Source organism: Saccostrea cucullata, unplaced genomic scaffold, assembly GCF_032062105.1.
Source record: "Saccostrea cucullata isolate Sc308-1 unplaced genomic scaffold, CSIRO_AGI_Scuc_v1 ctg1071, whole genome shotgun sequence".
NCBI lineage: Eukaryota > Metazoa > Mollusca > Bivalvia > Ostreida > Ostreidae > Saccostrea > Saccostrea cuccullata.
Window position 1 is genome coordinate 148409 of NW_026921032.1, and position 16261 is coordinate 164669.

Genomic DNA, 16261 nt, shown 5'->3' on the forward strand with positions numbered 1-16261 from the left:
AGACTTAAGAATATACTGCATGGATGCAATACGGTAGGGGAAAAATTGAACTTAAAATATTTATAATTACTTCTACTTCTTTTTTAAATCTAAGTTTAAAAATAAATATATGATGAATAAGATATTACTTTGTTTTTAAATCCTTTGCATTTTATAGGAAACCTTGGTATTTTTTTTTCTACATAATCACTTAAAAGATTTGAAATCACATTAAAAAGGTTCTAGCATAATTTTAAGACGAATAGATATTATTCTTTCTCGACATATATACACTTCTTTCTTCTTCGTTGAATTTTAAAAACTAGACTTTAATGATCATTAATATTAATAATTTAATTTAAATAAACAAATAACGGGTTTGGGTCTTCCTCTTGCAAATCTCCGCGTTGATTTCAAGTTGTGTCACGTGACCTCTTTATACCAACAGCTTTCATATGTGTGGCTGCAGTATTTGATGTTAGTCATTTAATGGTCAGACGTTCTAAAAGAAATACATAAAGTATGTGGGAGAAATTAATATTGGTTTGTGTAGTGTCAATACTGATTGCAAACAATTTAGGTGAGTACATTTTATTTTATTGGAGTCGATTATTGAGAAAATTTATTTGATAATGATATTATCCATGTCGAAAGTTTTCCTTACTTACATATATTAACTTATATATCACTTACTTTTAAAAATATTTTTTATATTATTTTTTTTAATGGATAAACAAAATTAGAAATTAAAGTGAAATTCTTGACTGAAAATGAAATTTGTATTCCCCAACTAGCCTCAATTTGCGCTTTTATTACAAGCATGATAGAAGTTAATTTGAAGGCAACTCATGCGTATATTTTGAAAATGCAAATCAGTAGTACTATAATGTAGTCTATTGTTAATTATAGGTAAATCTAATTTGACAATGGTAAATAATTTACATAGCATTAAAAATGCGGTAGAGACGTTTGTTAAATATGGGAACCACCAATATAAAAACTGTCCTAATTAGCATCTGCCATTAATTCTTTAAAGGGGGGTAGGAAGCTACTGAGTGCGTTATATGTTAGTACTCTGTGGACGGAAGTCTCTATACAAATCAGATAATGATATCAACCCAGACTCAAGTAGAACAGTAAAGAAAAGCGGGGGGAGAGTAGTATTTACGCTTCTAAAGGATTAGTACCCCCGAAAAGATTTAGGAAAATTGTAATAATAGGTCACGAATTCGTGTGTCAGACTGCATTCTGAGTCAAATCTTCCTCTTTCTGTATATTTACATTTCTTTTTCCATATAATTATGTATCACAATTGTTTAATCTATTTATCCTTGTCCTCCTTATAAGCATCACGCCCAATTTGTTAAGAACATGTAATACTACGGTCATGTAATGACACTGACAAAGGAAATGCAATAAAATACCTAGTAGATGAAAAAGTGTCCTTTTCCCTCTTGACGATGCATTTTGCTAATTAACTATGAATATCGTATTTGAGTTGGGTTGTCCTTGCTCAGACAGATGTTCAGATACCCCCACCCAACCCCCAACCCCCCTTCACGGTTATATTAAGGAAAGTTTTGCCTATTCCATATCATAATATCTCTTGTTGTATGAATATCATAATGCATATAAATCTTATTTATTTACCGGGGTATTCATATACTCCATAAAATTTTAATATTACTAGGACAAAATTTTTACATTTTTTTCTATTCCATAGACACTATCTGTTATTTTATTTTACAAATGCGTACATTCCAAAACCATCCAGGTTGATTTTATTTTCTACTGGTTATGTAAACCAAAAGGTATAAAATGACAAAAGCTTGATTGTTTTACAAATAAACAGCGAGAACGTTACAATAAATTCATTATAGACATTTTTTAAAATTATTTTCAAAATAATGTTTTAAATTTTTTAAACCACATTAATATATTTTCCTAATAATGTTTTTTTTCTTAATTTTTAAAAGCTATTTTAGTGACCTTGTATACGTTTCTAGATTTCTAGTAAGATAACCGTTAATTATAATTTGGAAAACTTTTTCACGTTTAGAGGTGTTTTCCTGTTATAAGTAGATCGCCTTTTTTAATTCAAACAAGTCAATTTGTTCGATACTTATAGCAGTACTGATAAAAATGTAATTTCAGACATTCAGGCGACTGAATGTCTCCACAATACTTAGACTTTGTAAACAGGGGATATGCCTCAATACTCAAATGTTTTCTTTTCTTGTGCCCCAGAAGTTTTCTTTCCTCTTAATAATGTAACATGGCTTGCAATCCTTTAAATACATTGACTCTCCTTCTCTCAATGGTGTGATATAAATCTTCCAAATCATAAATACGACAGTAAAATACATGTGTATAAATATATGAAATTAAGTCACGTCTTTGGTCGTGTTTTTGAATCTGCAAAAACTTAAAAGAAGCTTTTACTGCATTTCATATCTTTTTTATTATTAACATACATGTAGCATATTTCATTAAGAAATTAATGTTTAAATAAAATGCGTAGTTGAACACGATTGACCTAGGCATACAGTTGTAAATTCTATCAGGCAAATTGTTTTTGTTCTCACATTTCTGTATTGGTTTTTCTTCTCACAAGAAAAAAAAAGGTGCACACACCGCAACTTAACAAGTCTCTAAATCTCAATGACAGGAGGAATTTTTACACGATTAATTTATATTACATATATACAGTGTATGTATTTCAAAGTCAGTTCAAAACACCTGCAAGGCCTTTGCAAAAGTGATCATCTGAAACCACCCGTCGTAAAATTCCTCCCTGTTTCTCTGGACATTTTTTTCTTCAAACATCATTTTTCTTTGTATATCAAGGCTTAATTTTATGTTAGACAGTAAAATAATTTTTTACACCAGTAGGATATCCTATAAAGCAGGGATGGGCGTAGCTGCATGGGTTTTAAAAAGGGGAGGAGAGCAGACAGGGAAAATATTTTTATCTTAACAAAAAAAGACAGTTATAACAAGCAAATTCAAAGAATTGTGGTCCCCCGCTTTCGGCGTCTTTGTGGGTGAGATGTTATTTTTTATGATATATTGTGTCTAATATGAACATTCTATTACATTGTATATGTCATTTATATAGAAAGTATCATTGGAGTTGATTTTTTTGAAGGATGAAAACCCTAATCCTGACCGTTAAAAAGTTATGGCCAAAATTAAAGTTTTTTAAAAGTAGGTCAACTTCAAGGTCAAGATCAAAGGGTCAAAGTTGTTGATATCCAATGAAAGGTCTTCTCACAAGGATTACATATGTGAAGTACGAAATCCCTAGCCCTTACCGTTCAAAAGTTATGGTCAAGGTTAAAGTTTTTTCAGAAGTACGTAAATATTTAAGGTCAAGGTCAAAAGTTCAAAGTTGTTGATATCCAATTAAAGGTCTTGCCACAAAGAATATATATGTGAAATATGAAAGTCATAGTATCTACATTCAAAAGTTATGGCCAAAGTAAAAGTTTGGAATTTTTGTATAAAAGTGGGTCAAACTCCAAGGTCAAGGTCAAAAGGTCAAATTTGGTGGTATCCAAAGAAATGTTTTGTCACAAGGAATGCACATGTGAAATATGAAAGTCATAGCTCCACTAAATCAAAAGTTATGGGCAAGGTTAAAGTTTTTGTGACTGACAGACTGACGGACAGACTGACAGACGGACAGACGAATGAAATTTAATGTCCCCTCGCTTTCGCGAAAGCGAGGGACAAAAAGAGGAAAATTATATTTCCAAACTCGATCCTCTTTCGGTTCGATGGACAGCACGATATCATTAATTAATGATAAAATGGTGTCTATTTTCGACAAATTACGAGTAAGCTCTTTTATCAATTTAGATTTCACCAAATGCTATAAAAAGTAAATTTGGTGTAAAATAACTTATTTTCTTGTCTTCTTTAATTTTATTAAAGAAATACTAGTAATTTGTGCTCGGAAATTGATGAACAACATGCTCAGCAATGCAAAAAGAAAAAATAAATGCGCATTCATTTATTAAATACAGTTTTCAATTCTGGCTTTTACAGTCCAGTCCACGCTGACCTGTTCTCCGCCGTGGACGAGGGTGCACCGTGGCTGTTACCTTTTTAAGAAGGATCTGGTCACGTGGTACGAGGCCAGGCAGACCTGTCAAAAAGAGGGGGGTTACTTGGCCTCCATGTCCAGTAAAGCAGAAACGGTAACGTGATTTATTGGATTAGGAATGAATGTACATGTCCTATATCTTCTGTTCATCCGTCCTTCTGATTTCATTTGTCTGGAACATTTTTACGATTAAATTGTCTCCCCTCATGGCCCATTTTTTAATTTTTTGGTGCCTGTTCGTTTTTAGCTCATCTGAGCTGAAGGCTCAAGTGAGCTTTTCTGATCACATTTTTTTCCGTCGTCCGTCCGCCTGTCTGTCCGTCCGTCTGTAAACTTTTCACATTTTCGACTTCTTCTCAAGAACCACTGGGCCAAATTTGACCAAACTTGATACAAAGCATTCTTGGGTAAAGGGGAATTTGAATTGTTAAAATGAAGGGCCAAGTCCCCTTACAAGGGGAGATAATCAAGAAAAGACAAAGATAAGGTGGGGTCATTAAAAAATCTTCTTCTCAAGAACCACTGGGCCAGAAAAGCTGAAACTTATGTGGAAGCTCCTGGAACAGTGTACATTTCAAATTGTCTAAATTATGATCAGTGGGGTAGGGTGGGGTCACAATATGTATTACAAGGGGGAAATCTGGTAAAGAACAGCATGGTCAAAGCTTCTCAAGTGAGTGATGTGGCCCATGGGCCTCTTATTATATTACTTATACTTTTTATACGGTATACTAACTATACTTATATACTTAAATGTGCCCTATACAACCCTTAAATTTCATAATCCTGCTTTATCTTGTATACAAAAGCAAATTCGTGTACGTTATTATATAATACGTGTTATTTCAATTGACCCGAGAAGCCCGAGAAGTCGGAAAAAAATAAAGCATGTTTAAGAATAGGGAGATGAACATATCACTCTTTGATCGAGAGAATAATAACCTTTGGTTAGTTTGAGTTTCTGGCGTTTCATGAACAGTTCGTAGCCGAGCTAGCATCACGATTTCTTCATAGAAACAACGTTTGTAAACAAAATAAATTAAAGTAAAAATATTTCCCGCATTTATATATATACAGCGTGAGTAAAATGCCGACATTTGATCCTACCTCCACCCCCAATATTAGACAGTTAACTCACGAAGGAATTTTAATAGATGTTTATGTAATACTCATTTCAAAAGAAAAGTTTGTAAATGTAAGAATATAGATCTAGAATAATCCTTAAAATTAATGATTGATTAATAATATTTTATATCTCGATTAAAAAGTGATATGTTCATCTTTGGATTCTTAAACAGGCTTTATTTTTTCCCGACTTCACCGGAATATTGTTCAGTAACAATTTAACACATATTATTGTGTCCAAGTTGCAACTGTGACATTTTTCACAGGATGAAGTTAATTGACTGAGGTTGCGTTTAGTTGCACGTTCTGTGAAGTTAATTAATTGACTAACGTTGTGGTAAGGTACGGATTGTGTGACGTTAATTGACTGAGGTTGTGTATAAGTACGGGTCCTGCTAAGTTATTTGACTGAGGTTGTGTTTAGGTACAGGTTCTGTTAAGTTAATTGACTGCGCTGATATGTAGGTACGGATTCTGTGAAGTTATTTGACTGAGGTTATGTTAAGGTACAGGTTCTGTTAAGTTAATTGACTGCGCTGATATGTAGGTACGGATTCTGTGAAGTTATTTGACTGAGGTTGTGTTTAGGTACGGGTTCTGTTAAGTTAATTGACTGCGCTGATATGTAGGTACGGATTCTGTGAAGTTATTTGACTGAGGTTGTGTTAAGGTACAGGTTCTGTTAAGTTAATTGACTGCGCTGATATGTAGGTACGGATTTTGTGAAGTTAATTGACTGAGGTTGTGTATAGGTACGGGTTCTGTTAAGTTATTTGACAGAGGTTGTGTATAGGTACGAAATCTGTGAAGTTAATTGACTGAGGTTGTGTTTAGGTACGGGTTCTGTTAAGTTATTTGACAGAGGTTTTGTATAGGTACGAAATCTGTGAAGTTAATTGAGTGAGGTTGTGTTTAGGTATGGATTCTGTGAAGTTAATTGAGTGAGGTTGTGTTTAGGTATGGATTCTGTGAAGTTAATTGACTGAGGTTGTTTTTAGGTGCAGGTTCTGTGAAGTTAATTGACTGAGGTTGTGTTTAGGTGCAGGTTTTGTGAAGTTAATTGACTGAGGTTTAAAGTCATTTCGTAAGTTCAATGGTCGTTACAATGACCTTTCCCGTTGTCAGCAAATACAATTTATCATTGAGTCAAATGCTGACTGACGTTTTTCATACTTATTGTTAGTCCATTATTTATACACTGAATTGACGACGATATTTCCCGAACATGAAAAGGAGCACACGGCGGGTGAGACCGGTCGGCAGGGGAAGCTCACTCTTCCATGGCACCTGATCCCACCTCTGATGTTTTGGAGGTCTGTGTTTGCTCTGCTCCTATTTTGTATTGTTTTTTTTTTTTTGGACCTTTGTTCTTGAATACTGTTCATTATCTTCATATTTTTCATTGTGTTTAGGTATGAGTTCTGTGAAGTTGATTTACAGGGGTTGTGTGTAGGTATCGTGTCTAGTAAGTTAATTGACTGAGGTGGAGTTTAAGAATGGTTTCTAGTAAGTTAATTCACTGAGGTTTTGTGTAGTTGCGATTGTGTATAAGTACGGGATTTCTTAAGTAAATAGATACGATTGTATATAGGTACGGGTTCTGCTAAGTTATTGTTTTTCATACTAATTCTTAGGCCATTATATACACACTGAACTGTCAACGGATTTTTTTTTTCGTTTTTTTTCTAATCATGACAAGGAGCACACGTCAGGGGATGTTTTGGAGGTCTGTGTTTGCTCTGCTCCAGTTTTTTATTGTGTGATGGAATTTTGAGCTTGAACGATGGATATGGAGATAACGAACAGTATTCAATCTTAAAGTGCATAAAACAATACAAAATAAGAGCAGAGCAAACACGGACCCCCGGAACAGGTGCCATGGAGGAGTGAACATCCCTTGCATACTGTTTGTTATCTCCATATATTTCGTAATACAGATTTGTTTTTGTTTTTGTCTTCCGCTTTTACTGAAAATGGAGAATATTAACTTCATAGAACCCTTACCTACACACAACCCCAGTCAATTACCTTACTAGAGACCATTTCTAAACACAACCTCAATTAATTAACTTTCTAGAACCCTTACCTAAAGACAGCCTGAGTCAATCAACTTCACAGAATCCGTATCTAAACACAACCTCAGTTTTAACCATTCAATACCCATTTTACTTAATGATAAATTGTATTTGCTGACAAGATCATTGTATCAACCATAGAAATTACGAAATGATGACTTTAAACGAAATTATTGATATTCTTGTTTCACCAATTTGTCAATATTTACCCAATATAGAAATTGTTCATACATACTTTCTCTCGCGCATCGAATCATCTTTAATCAACTTTAGAGATATATATCCCGTATGCAGGTGAAGTTAACTGACTGAGGTTGTGTTTAGCTACAGATTCTGTGAAGTTAATTGACTGAGGTTGTGTTTAGGTACGGGTTCTGTTAAGTTAATTGACTAAGGTTGTGTTTAGGTACGGGTTCTGTTAAGTTAATTGACTGCGCTGATATGTAGGTACGGATTCTGTGAAGTTAATTGACTGAGGTTGTGTTTAGGTACGGGTTCTGTTAAGTTAATTGACTGAGGTTGTGTTTAGGTACGGGTTCTGTTAAGTTAATTGACTAAGGTTGTGTTTAGGTACGGGTTCTGTTAAGTTAATTGACTGTGGTTGTGTTTAGGTACGGGTTCTGTGAGATTTATTGACTGAGGTTGTGTTTAGGTGCAGGTTCTGTGAAGTTCATTGACTGAGGTTGTCTTTAGATACAGGTTCTGTGAAATTAATTGACTGAGATCGTGTATAGGTACGGGTTCTGTTAAGTTATATTTGACTGAGGTTGTGTTTAGGTACGGGTTCTGTGAAATTAATTGACTGAGATCGTGTATAGGTACGGGTTCTGTTAAGTTATATTTGACTGAGGTTGTGTTTAGGTACGGGTTCTGTTAAGTTAATTGACTGTGGTTGTGTTTAGCAACGGATTCTTTGAAGTTAATTGACTGAGGTATGTCTTTAGGTACGGGTTCTGTGAAGTTAATTGACTGAAGTTTATGTTTAGGTACGAGTTCTGTGAAGTTAACTGACGGAGGTTTATGTTTAGGTACGAGTTCTGTGAAGTTAATTGACTGAGGTTGTGTTTAGTACGGGTTCTGTGAGATTTATTGACTGAGGTTGTGTTTAGGTACGGATTCTGTGAAGTTAATTGACTGAGGTTGTGTATATGTGCGGATTCTGTGAAATTTATTGACTGAGGTTTGTGTTTAGGTACGGATTCTGTGATTCACATGTAATTTACCAAGCTTGTTCATAGGTATGGGTTCTGCTCTAAACTTATTGACTGCGGTTGTGTTTAGGTATGGTTTCTGTTAATTTATTGCCTAAGGTTGAGTATACGTACGTATTATGCTGTTACATGTAACAGACTGGGTTTTTGTAGGTACGGGTTATTCTAGGTTACATGTAATAGACTGAGGTTTTTTGTAGGTACGGGTTATTCTAGGTTACATGTAATAGACTGAGGTTTTTTGTAGGTACGGGTTATTCTAGGTTACATGTAATAGACTGAGGTTTTTTGTAGGTACGGGTTCTACTAAATATTCACCCTCTGATCACGACCATGTCTATGAGGCAGTGGTGGCTTGGGCTCTCCCTCAACAAAAAAATCGCCAAATGGAAATGGGAAGACGGAACTGACCTTCAGACGACGGTCATGTAAGTACCAATAAAGAAAACAATATGTGTACCAAAGACATGCTTATTTATATGCTTTAGTCAGGAAAAATTGTTTCTAATGTATAATCAGGTGATAAACAATAAATAATAGTCTTAGTGTCCTTGCAGTGCTTGGAAACCCGGTGAGCCTAACAACTCTTTGAGGAAAGAAGAGTGTGGAGAAATGGATATTGCAGGCAAGCTAAACGACCAAAAGTGTGACAAGTTAAACCCCTTCATCTGTGAGCAATATCCTCGTAAGTATACATACAACTTAATCTTCTATACATTCTTTATCTAATTGGATTTACTACGAGATGCCCGGTCAGTGAATTTCCTTGATACATTGTACCTCGAATGTAAAATGAAGTTAGGTCAAAAAACAGGTTTTGGTGGATTTTCTGCTTTGATTTCTTCCCAAAGAAATTCATTGGATGATAAGATCTGAACTCTGAAAAAATTATTATACTGTTAGTCTCATGCAGAAATTTGTCATAATTAATATCTAAACATAAAATAATTCAAGAAATCTGCGCAATTTTCTACCGGTAGATAGAAAAGAAGATGTTTCCGCGGAATTATGACTCCGTGGAATTTTTTTTAAAAAAGTAATTGACTGACTTGTTACTGTCCACAGCAACAGTCCCACCTCCTGCCACCACCACGAGTTCCTCAGAAATCACCAGCCTTCAAACCACAGCGGCGACAGAGAACCATATCCACACAGTCAAAACTACCACATTCTTCAACCTGAATCAGGCCTTTACAGATGATCCGACGCACGAAGAACCATCAACAACAGACCAGAACATTGCGGCCTCGACATTAGTAATCAAGACAACAAGGGATGACAAGAAAGAGTACACAGAACACCATCTTAGTGATTCACAGACTGATTCAAAAATGACACCAGAACCGTCAAGTATTGTGAAAAATACCCCAAGACCTTCACCCACTTATCCTAGAACGTCAATGCTCAACGTATCGAACCAACACAATACATCCATGGCGTCAACTCAGTTCCATAAAACACAACATTCCTCAAGTACATCGAAAACAACTGGAAACCAAGATAAAAATGGGTGTCCAGCCCTGGAAGCCTACGATATTTCCTGGCCTAGAGCAAGGAATGGAGAGGTGGTTAGCCGTCAATGTAAAACTGGACCTGGCAAGTACATTTTGTACATGTAATTCTAAATGACTGTGCTATCTTTATTCCAGATGGGGTGATGATTTATTAATTTTACCTAATGTACATATATCATCATGATGATTGTTTGTTTGTTGTTTTAGGGTTTGCCACCTGGAAGTGCGATGATGTAAGAGCAGAATGGATGGGAAGACCTTCTATAGAAGACTGTGTGTCTAAAAATGTACGGATCGAATCTTGAATTTAGTTATTATATTTCACCCTATTTGTCTTATAATAAAAACATATTTTCCCTCTATCTATTTGAAGTTAATGAGAATCCTGAATCAGAAATTGATTACAATGGAGGATGTGTCCCAGCTTACAGCAGACTTAGTGGACACTCTAGACGCCAGCAAAAGAACAGTAGCAGACATTGTCACAACAACTCGTGTGCTTAATTCCATCTCAGACCTAAAACCAAAGGATGAAGAGGAATTCAGAAATTTTGCTCAAGTAATTAAGCTTTATTTAAAGTTTTAGCTTCCTGATAAACTATCATTATAAATTAAGGGACAAAGTGATATATTGGTGTCATCTTTGTAGGACACAATATCGATAGGAAGTCTGCTGATCAAGCAGACGAGAGATGCCTCGGATCTGTCAGCGGATGATAAAAAAAGAGTGGCCTCCGTCATCTTGTCGGCTGTTGAGGACGCAGCCAGCAAACTTCTGGATTCCATGGACAAACCCATGGCGTTCGAAACTAAATCACATACAATATGTAAGAAACACCTTCTCCGTACAGTTGAATCACTGTGTTGTTTATAAAATGTTCAATGTTTCTGAGCTATAATTGTATTTTCTTTCACAGTGGCAATGTTCCACGTCTTGGACTCTAAATCCGCCAATGACCTGAGGTTCAATAGTGGAGATACAGAAACAGATTTCCTTGTTCCCTCACATACAATACGACATTATAACATAGGTACAACACACTCATTTCATCATTGTCCATTATCGTTGCTCAGAATCCTCCATTATACATCTCTCTGTGACCTGGTAATATTTTTCAGACGGTTTGACAAAAGTGGTGTTCTTGAAGCACTTTAATGGCGCCGATTTACTTCCTGTTCCTGATATAAACTACACTGTCCTCAAAGACATCCTCAGCGCATCTATTCCTGGTTTTGATGTCAACAACCTGCAAGATCCGGTGACATTTACCATGAAACTAGAAAAGAGCAGGTTTTCTGGATCTTCCATAGCAACACCGCTCTGCTCCTTCTGGAACTTTTCAAAAGGGTAATAAAAATATTTGGTAAACAATTTATTTATTTGCCTTTAACCATGGTGATTGCATTTTGTTGGTTTTATTATCACGGTGTCCTGTTTGTCTATCAATTTGCCCATTTATTACAAATCTTGTCAAAGACTTACCGGTGAAAATCAGACTTAAGCTTTTTTAAAATCATTTCCCCAAAAGTTGAATAAGAATGTTTTGAATAAATACAGTCTGAAAATTAGTACTGGCAAGTTAAGATCGCTTGTCAAAGGGATGCTGAAATTATTCCTAATACTTGGAAAACAGGAAAAATAAATGAACCCTTTAGTACCTTTCGGTGTTTCCAGAAAGAGTCCAGAAACTTTCATGACAAAACTGTCATAACAAAAATTACATGGCTACTGATCATGACCACTAAGAAGTCAAAGGCTTGACAAGGTTGTAACTTAAACCCTGTAATCTCTTGATGAGTATTATTCCAAAGTTCAGTAGTTGCTGCCTTACGACCCGACGTCATGGAGAATAAGAGGTTGATAGTATTTATGTTGCTAATCAGAATAATGAATGCATATATCTTGATGCAACAACATTTAAGTTTATCTGTTACGACCTGGAGTGGGATCACAGAGGGGACAAATCAGATAGCTGCTGGAAAATATGAAAAGTGGAACGTCTTTTCTGTATTTGCAGAGAAGTTGGAGATTGGTCACAAGACGGGTGCTCGTTGAGGGACATGAACAGTACACACGTCACGTGTCAGTGTGACCACCTCACAAACTTCGCCATTCTGATGGACGTGTCGGGAGTCGAGGTAAAAAAGCCATTGGATGTTTTGAATAAAGCTCATTTTAATTTTGTTGGAACTGTCGAGAGCTAGAGTTCGTTAAACATTTACATGTATATTTATCATTCCTGTTCATCTTGCATACAGCTGGGGTACGAGCACGTCATGTCGCTGACATTTATAAGTTACATTGGGTGCATTGTCTCCATCATATTCCTCGCCACCAGTTGGTTAACCTTTCAATGTCTAGGGTAAGGGGATATCTTACAATGAATTCCAAATTCTTTTTTAACGTTTCATAAAACGAAAAAAAAAATGTTTCCTCAATCTTTTGCTGTCGTAGCAGGATTTCTTTCCTAGACAAAAGGTTCCAAGTTTCTTGGGTACCTTCACTTTTCTCCTATGTTAGCTGTTTATATATTAATGTATCATCACTATAAATATTTTTTCGAAGGTCGTTACAAGGCGAGAGGAACTCCATTCACAAGAATCTTGTGTTTTGTCTGTTCGTAGCAGAGGTCATCTTTTTAATCGGCATCGGAAGAACGGAACAAAAGGTGTGAGGCTCTAGATAAAGCTTATTTATATTAATACTTCCGAATACTTCAAACAACTTATGATGCATTTTTCTTAAGCGGTAGTTTACACATGTATGTCTAGATATTCTTTGATTAATTTTCATCATAACAAGTTTTAATAAACAACATCTTGACAAACGCCACCTGCTGGAGTAATTCTCCTCTTTGCTTTTCTCTCAAGGTCACTTGTGCCGCCACGGCACTGCTTCTTCACTTCTTTTTCCTGTCCGCCTTCACGTGGATGTTGATGGAAGGAATTCACATTGTAGTTATGCTGGTGCAAGTGTTTGATGCGGCCAAGTCAAGGCTGAAATATTATTATCTTGTAGGTTATGGTCAGTATCAACTATGTTCAATATATTTCACAAAATTGTATCAGTCAACGCCACACCTCATGTTTCATTTTTTAAAAACTAAAGTCTTCTAGATACTTCGCATCTTAGCGGTTTCTTGTAGATTTGAAGACTTAAATTTTATTGAATCAGCAAATGATAGATAAGGCTAATAAAATATTCAGAGAGTATGGTACTTTACTTTGAATTCCTGAAGATATATTTTTTACTCTATAAAGAATTGACGTTTTATTTGTATTAAATATCTTAGCAATTGTTTCGATTTTTTTTTTATCAAACATAAGAAAAAATAGAGCGGAAATACAAAAATAGATAAAAGTTATATACTCTTTTCTTAATTTATGACAGACTTAATATAAATAAACTGAATTCGGAATTTCTTGTGTGCATCTTTGTATGAACATTTCTAAATTAAAAGATGCAAGGGAAACGTCATACTCAGTGCCATTAAGGATAAGCGAATATATCAATTAATTTACTCTGATTTATTGTATAAAACACCTGAACAAAATTATTTGAAAATTAAATCACAGGGTGACATTGGCGATTTTACTGATTTTAGTAATATCATTGTTTCCAAAGAAATTCAAATGCAAACAAAGTCTATGACGTATGAAAAATCCTGAAGCCGGATACAAGTGTTTGCCATTGTTAAAACTGCTGAAATTCAATATCAGGAAATAAACAATCTTGAAGTAAAACGTTTGTTTTCAAGGATATCGTTTTGACCATCCGAGGGACAAAAGTTCAATACATGTACATTCTATTGTCCTTAAGTTTGCAAAACAGGAAATTGAAATGAAAATTTATCTGTCTTGAGATTAACGTTTCTTCGTAAGAATTCACTATTTGGGAAAATGTCTACTTATTTAAAATAAAGTTTATCCTGGTTTTCTACATCCTTATTGAATATAACTTATTATTGTACAGGCGCCCCAATCATTGTGGTCGTTATAACAGCAGGGGCAGACTACACTGCTTATGGAACGGATAATTAGTAAGTTCCAGCACTCACATGTACAATCACACAATTTCAATTTTATACAATCGTATACAATATTTCAAACTCCATTTCAGATATATGCGTGTCCAAATTTAACACATTTAATTAAACTCGGAATATTTTACTATCCTTCTTGTCTATAGTTGCTGGTTGACGACACGAAACTGGTTCATATGGAGTTTTGCTGGGCCTGTAGCTCTAGTGCTTGTGGTAAGAAAGTTGTCAAGAGTACAAACTGCTGTACAGTAGATTTTCATTAGCAAAATTTAATTTTGTTTTTAAATTGATTTTGTTGTTTTTGGACATTTAATACTTATCAATTTTAATTGGATCTAATGGTAGAGGTTTTATTCCGTTAATAGGTCAATGCTTTGGTGCTTTTTTATTCCATGACAATGGTTTGCAGACATTCCGCTTACGTTTTTACTCAGGATCGCTCCCAGTCAGGGACATTTAGGTACATCTCTTTCTTTCTCTCGCATCCTTCATGCAGTAATTTCAAAAATGTACATTATGTAAATATTCTGACAAGTGATTTTTGTCATTCAGGGCGTGGATCCAAGGCGCGTTTGCTATCGAGGTTTTGCTTGGTTTGACTTGGGTATTTGGGTACTTTTTCATTAACAAGGAGTCGGTAGTGATGGCCTACATATTCACCATACTCAACAGTCTCCAGGGACTTTTTATCTTTATCTTCCACTGTGCCATGAACAGAAAAGTAAGGCATTTATATCTTAGTGAGAAAAAATAAAATACTTAAAACACATTTATAATATATACAAATTACAATTAAAACTACCGAAAGAAAGATAAAAGTTTAAACATAATACTAGAATTAAAATCTTTGTTTACAATTGAAGGTGAGAGGGGAATACAAAAGACTTGTACGCCTCAGCAAGCGATTACCAACTACAACTAAACCACAATCCAACTCGGTCCGAAAGCAGAGCGGCTCGTATGAATTGTACGTTCCTTCCTCGTAACAAGAAAATTGGCTGTTACAAATTTCCAAGTTATATAGTCAATGTATGAAGATTAATTAACGGTTAAAAAGTATTAGATTTTACAGTCTAAAAAAGATCTTAATGACCCCCTCCTCCCCAAATAAAAGAGAGTTGTAGTTGTCAAAGACGCACCACTGCGGAAAGAATTAACTCACGTCCCGAAACAATTTTTTTTTCTGGAGCAGTATTATAGTATTATGTAAATTGTAAATATGTTGGTTCATTTTTTGTATGAACGATTTACATTGTACATAGATATGTTTATCCTTTAAATCTGAAGGCCAGTACATGTCCATGTATTACGAGTCATTAATATACTAAAACAGTGTTTTGTCACCCCCCCCCCCCCTTATGTCGATTCGGTTGTACTATGCAATCAGTTTAGTAGTTTACGTTCTGAAGCATTGAAAGAATTATTTTACAATAATGTGAAAGTAAAGGCAAATATTCATAAAAATAATTCTTAATACTATGAAAACTATTAAATAAAGTCCCCCAATTTATCAATTTGAAATATACCTTGTTTTCTTTACTGCTCAGGGTTGTATGTTAATTACATGTGCTTGAATTGAGAATTTAAAACTGTGTTTTAAAACAAGAATGTACATAGTAGTATTTGTATATACTAGTAACTTCCCAAAGCCTTTATTATCCGATACTGGCTCCATGTTTTACGTATTTGTCGATATTTCAGTCTGTTTGTTATATGTGGGATTAGATATGAATGACGCTTCACTGCCATGTTTTATTGTTATTTGTATCTGTATGTTGTACAATTATGACTGTTTACATTTTTTTTTTATTTTATTTTTTATACAATAAATTGTTATACAAACACGTGTTTATCACGTTTTTCTGGGAAGCAGTTCTTAGAAATTAGCAGCTGCAAGGAGCAAACCAGATTTAACGCAAGATGATTCATTCTCTCTCATGAAACCTTTTTATTACCAGCTTTAATTTTTAAAAAAGATTTTCTTATTCTGTACTACTAATACACAAACTTTTTTTGAGTATTTAATAATAGTATTGTAATTTCAAATACATATATTTGAAACCTTTTTATAACTAGCTTTAATGTTTTTAAAGATTTTCTTATTCTTGACTAATACACATACATTTTTGAGTATTTAATAATAGTATTGTAATTTCAAATACATATATTTTAGTTGGTACATGTTATTGGAGAATTTATGTTTAAT

General features: G+C 34.6%; 1 protein-coding gene across 1 annotated transcript; it reads left to right on the forward strand.

Annotated features, from left to right (window-relative positions):
* Window positions 1–409: 409 nt before the first annotated feature.
* LOC134259021 (adhesion G protein-coupled receptor L3-like) lies at window positions 410–15897 on the forward strand. Its single transcript, XM_062741614.1, has 19 exons — window positions 410–559; window positions 4030–4181; window positions 8793–8926; window positions 9056–9183; window positions 9564–10094; window positions 10220–10299; window positions 10386–10571; window positions 10662–10839; window positions 10930–11043; window positions 11132–11360; window positions 12031–12151; window positions 12272–12375; window positions 12579–12681; window positions 12884–13037; window positions 13986–14052; window positions 14202–14268; window positions 14421–14515; window positions 14608–14776; window positions 14919–15897. The coding sequence occupies exons 1-19, from the start codon at window positions 502–504 to the stop codon at window positions 15039–15041; spliced, it is 2793 nt and encodes a 930-aa protein (XP_062597598.1). The 5' UTR covers window positions 410–501; the 3' UTR covers window positions 15042–15897.
* Window positions 15898–16261: the final 364 nt, after the last annotated feature.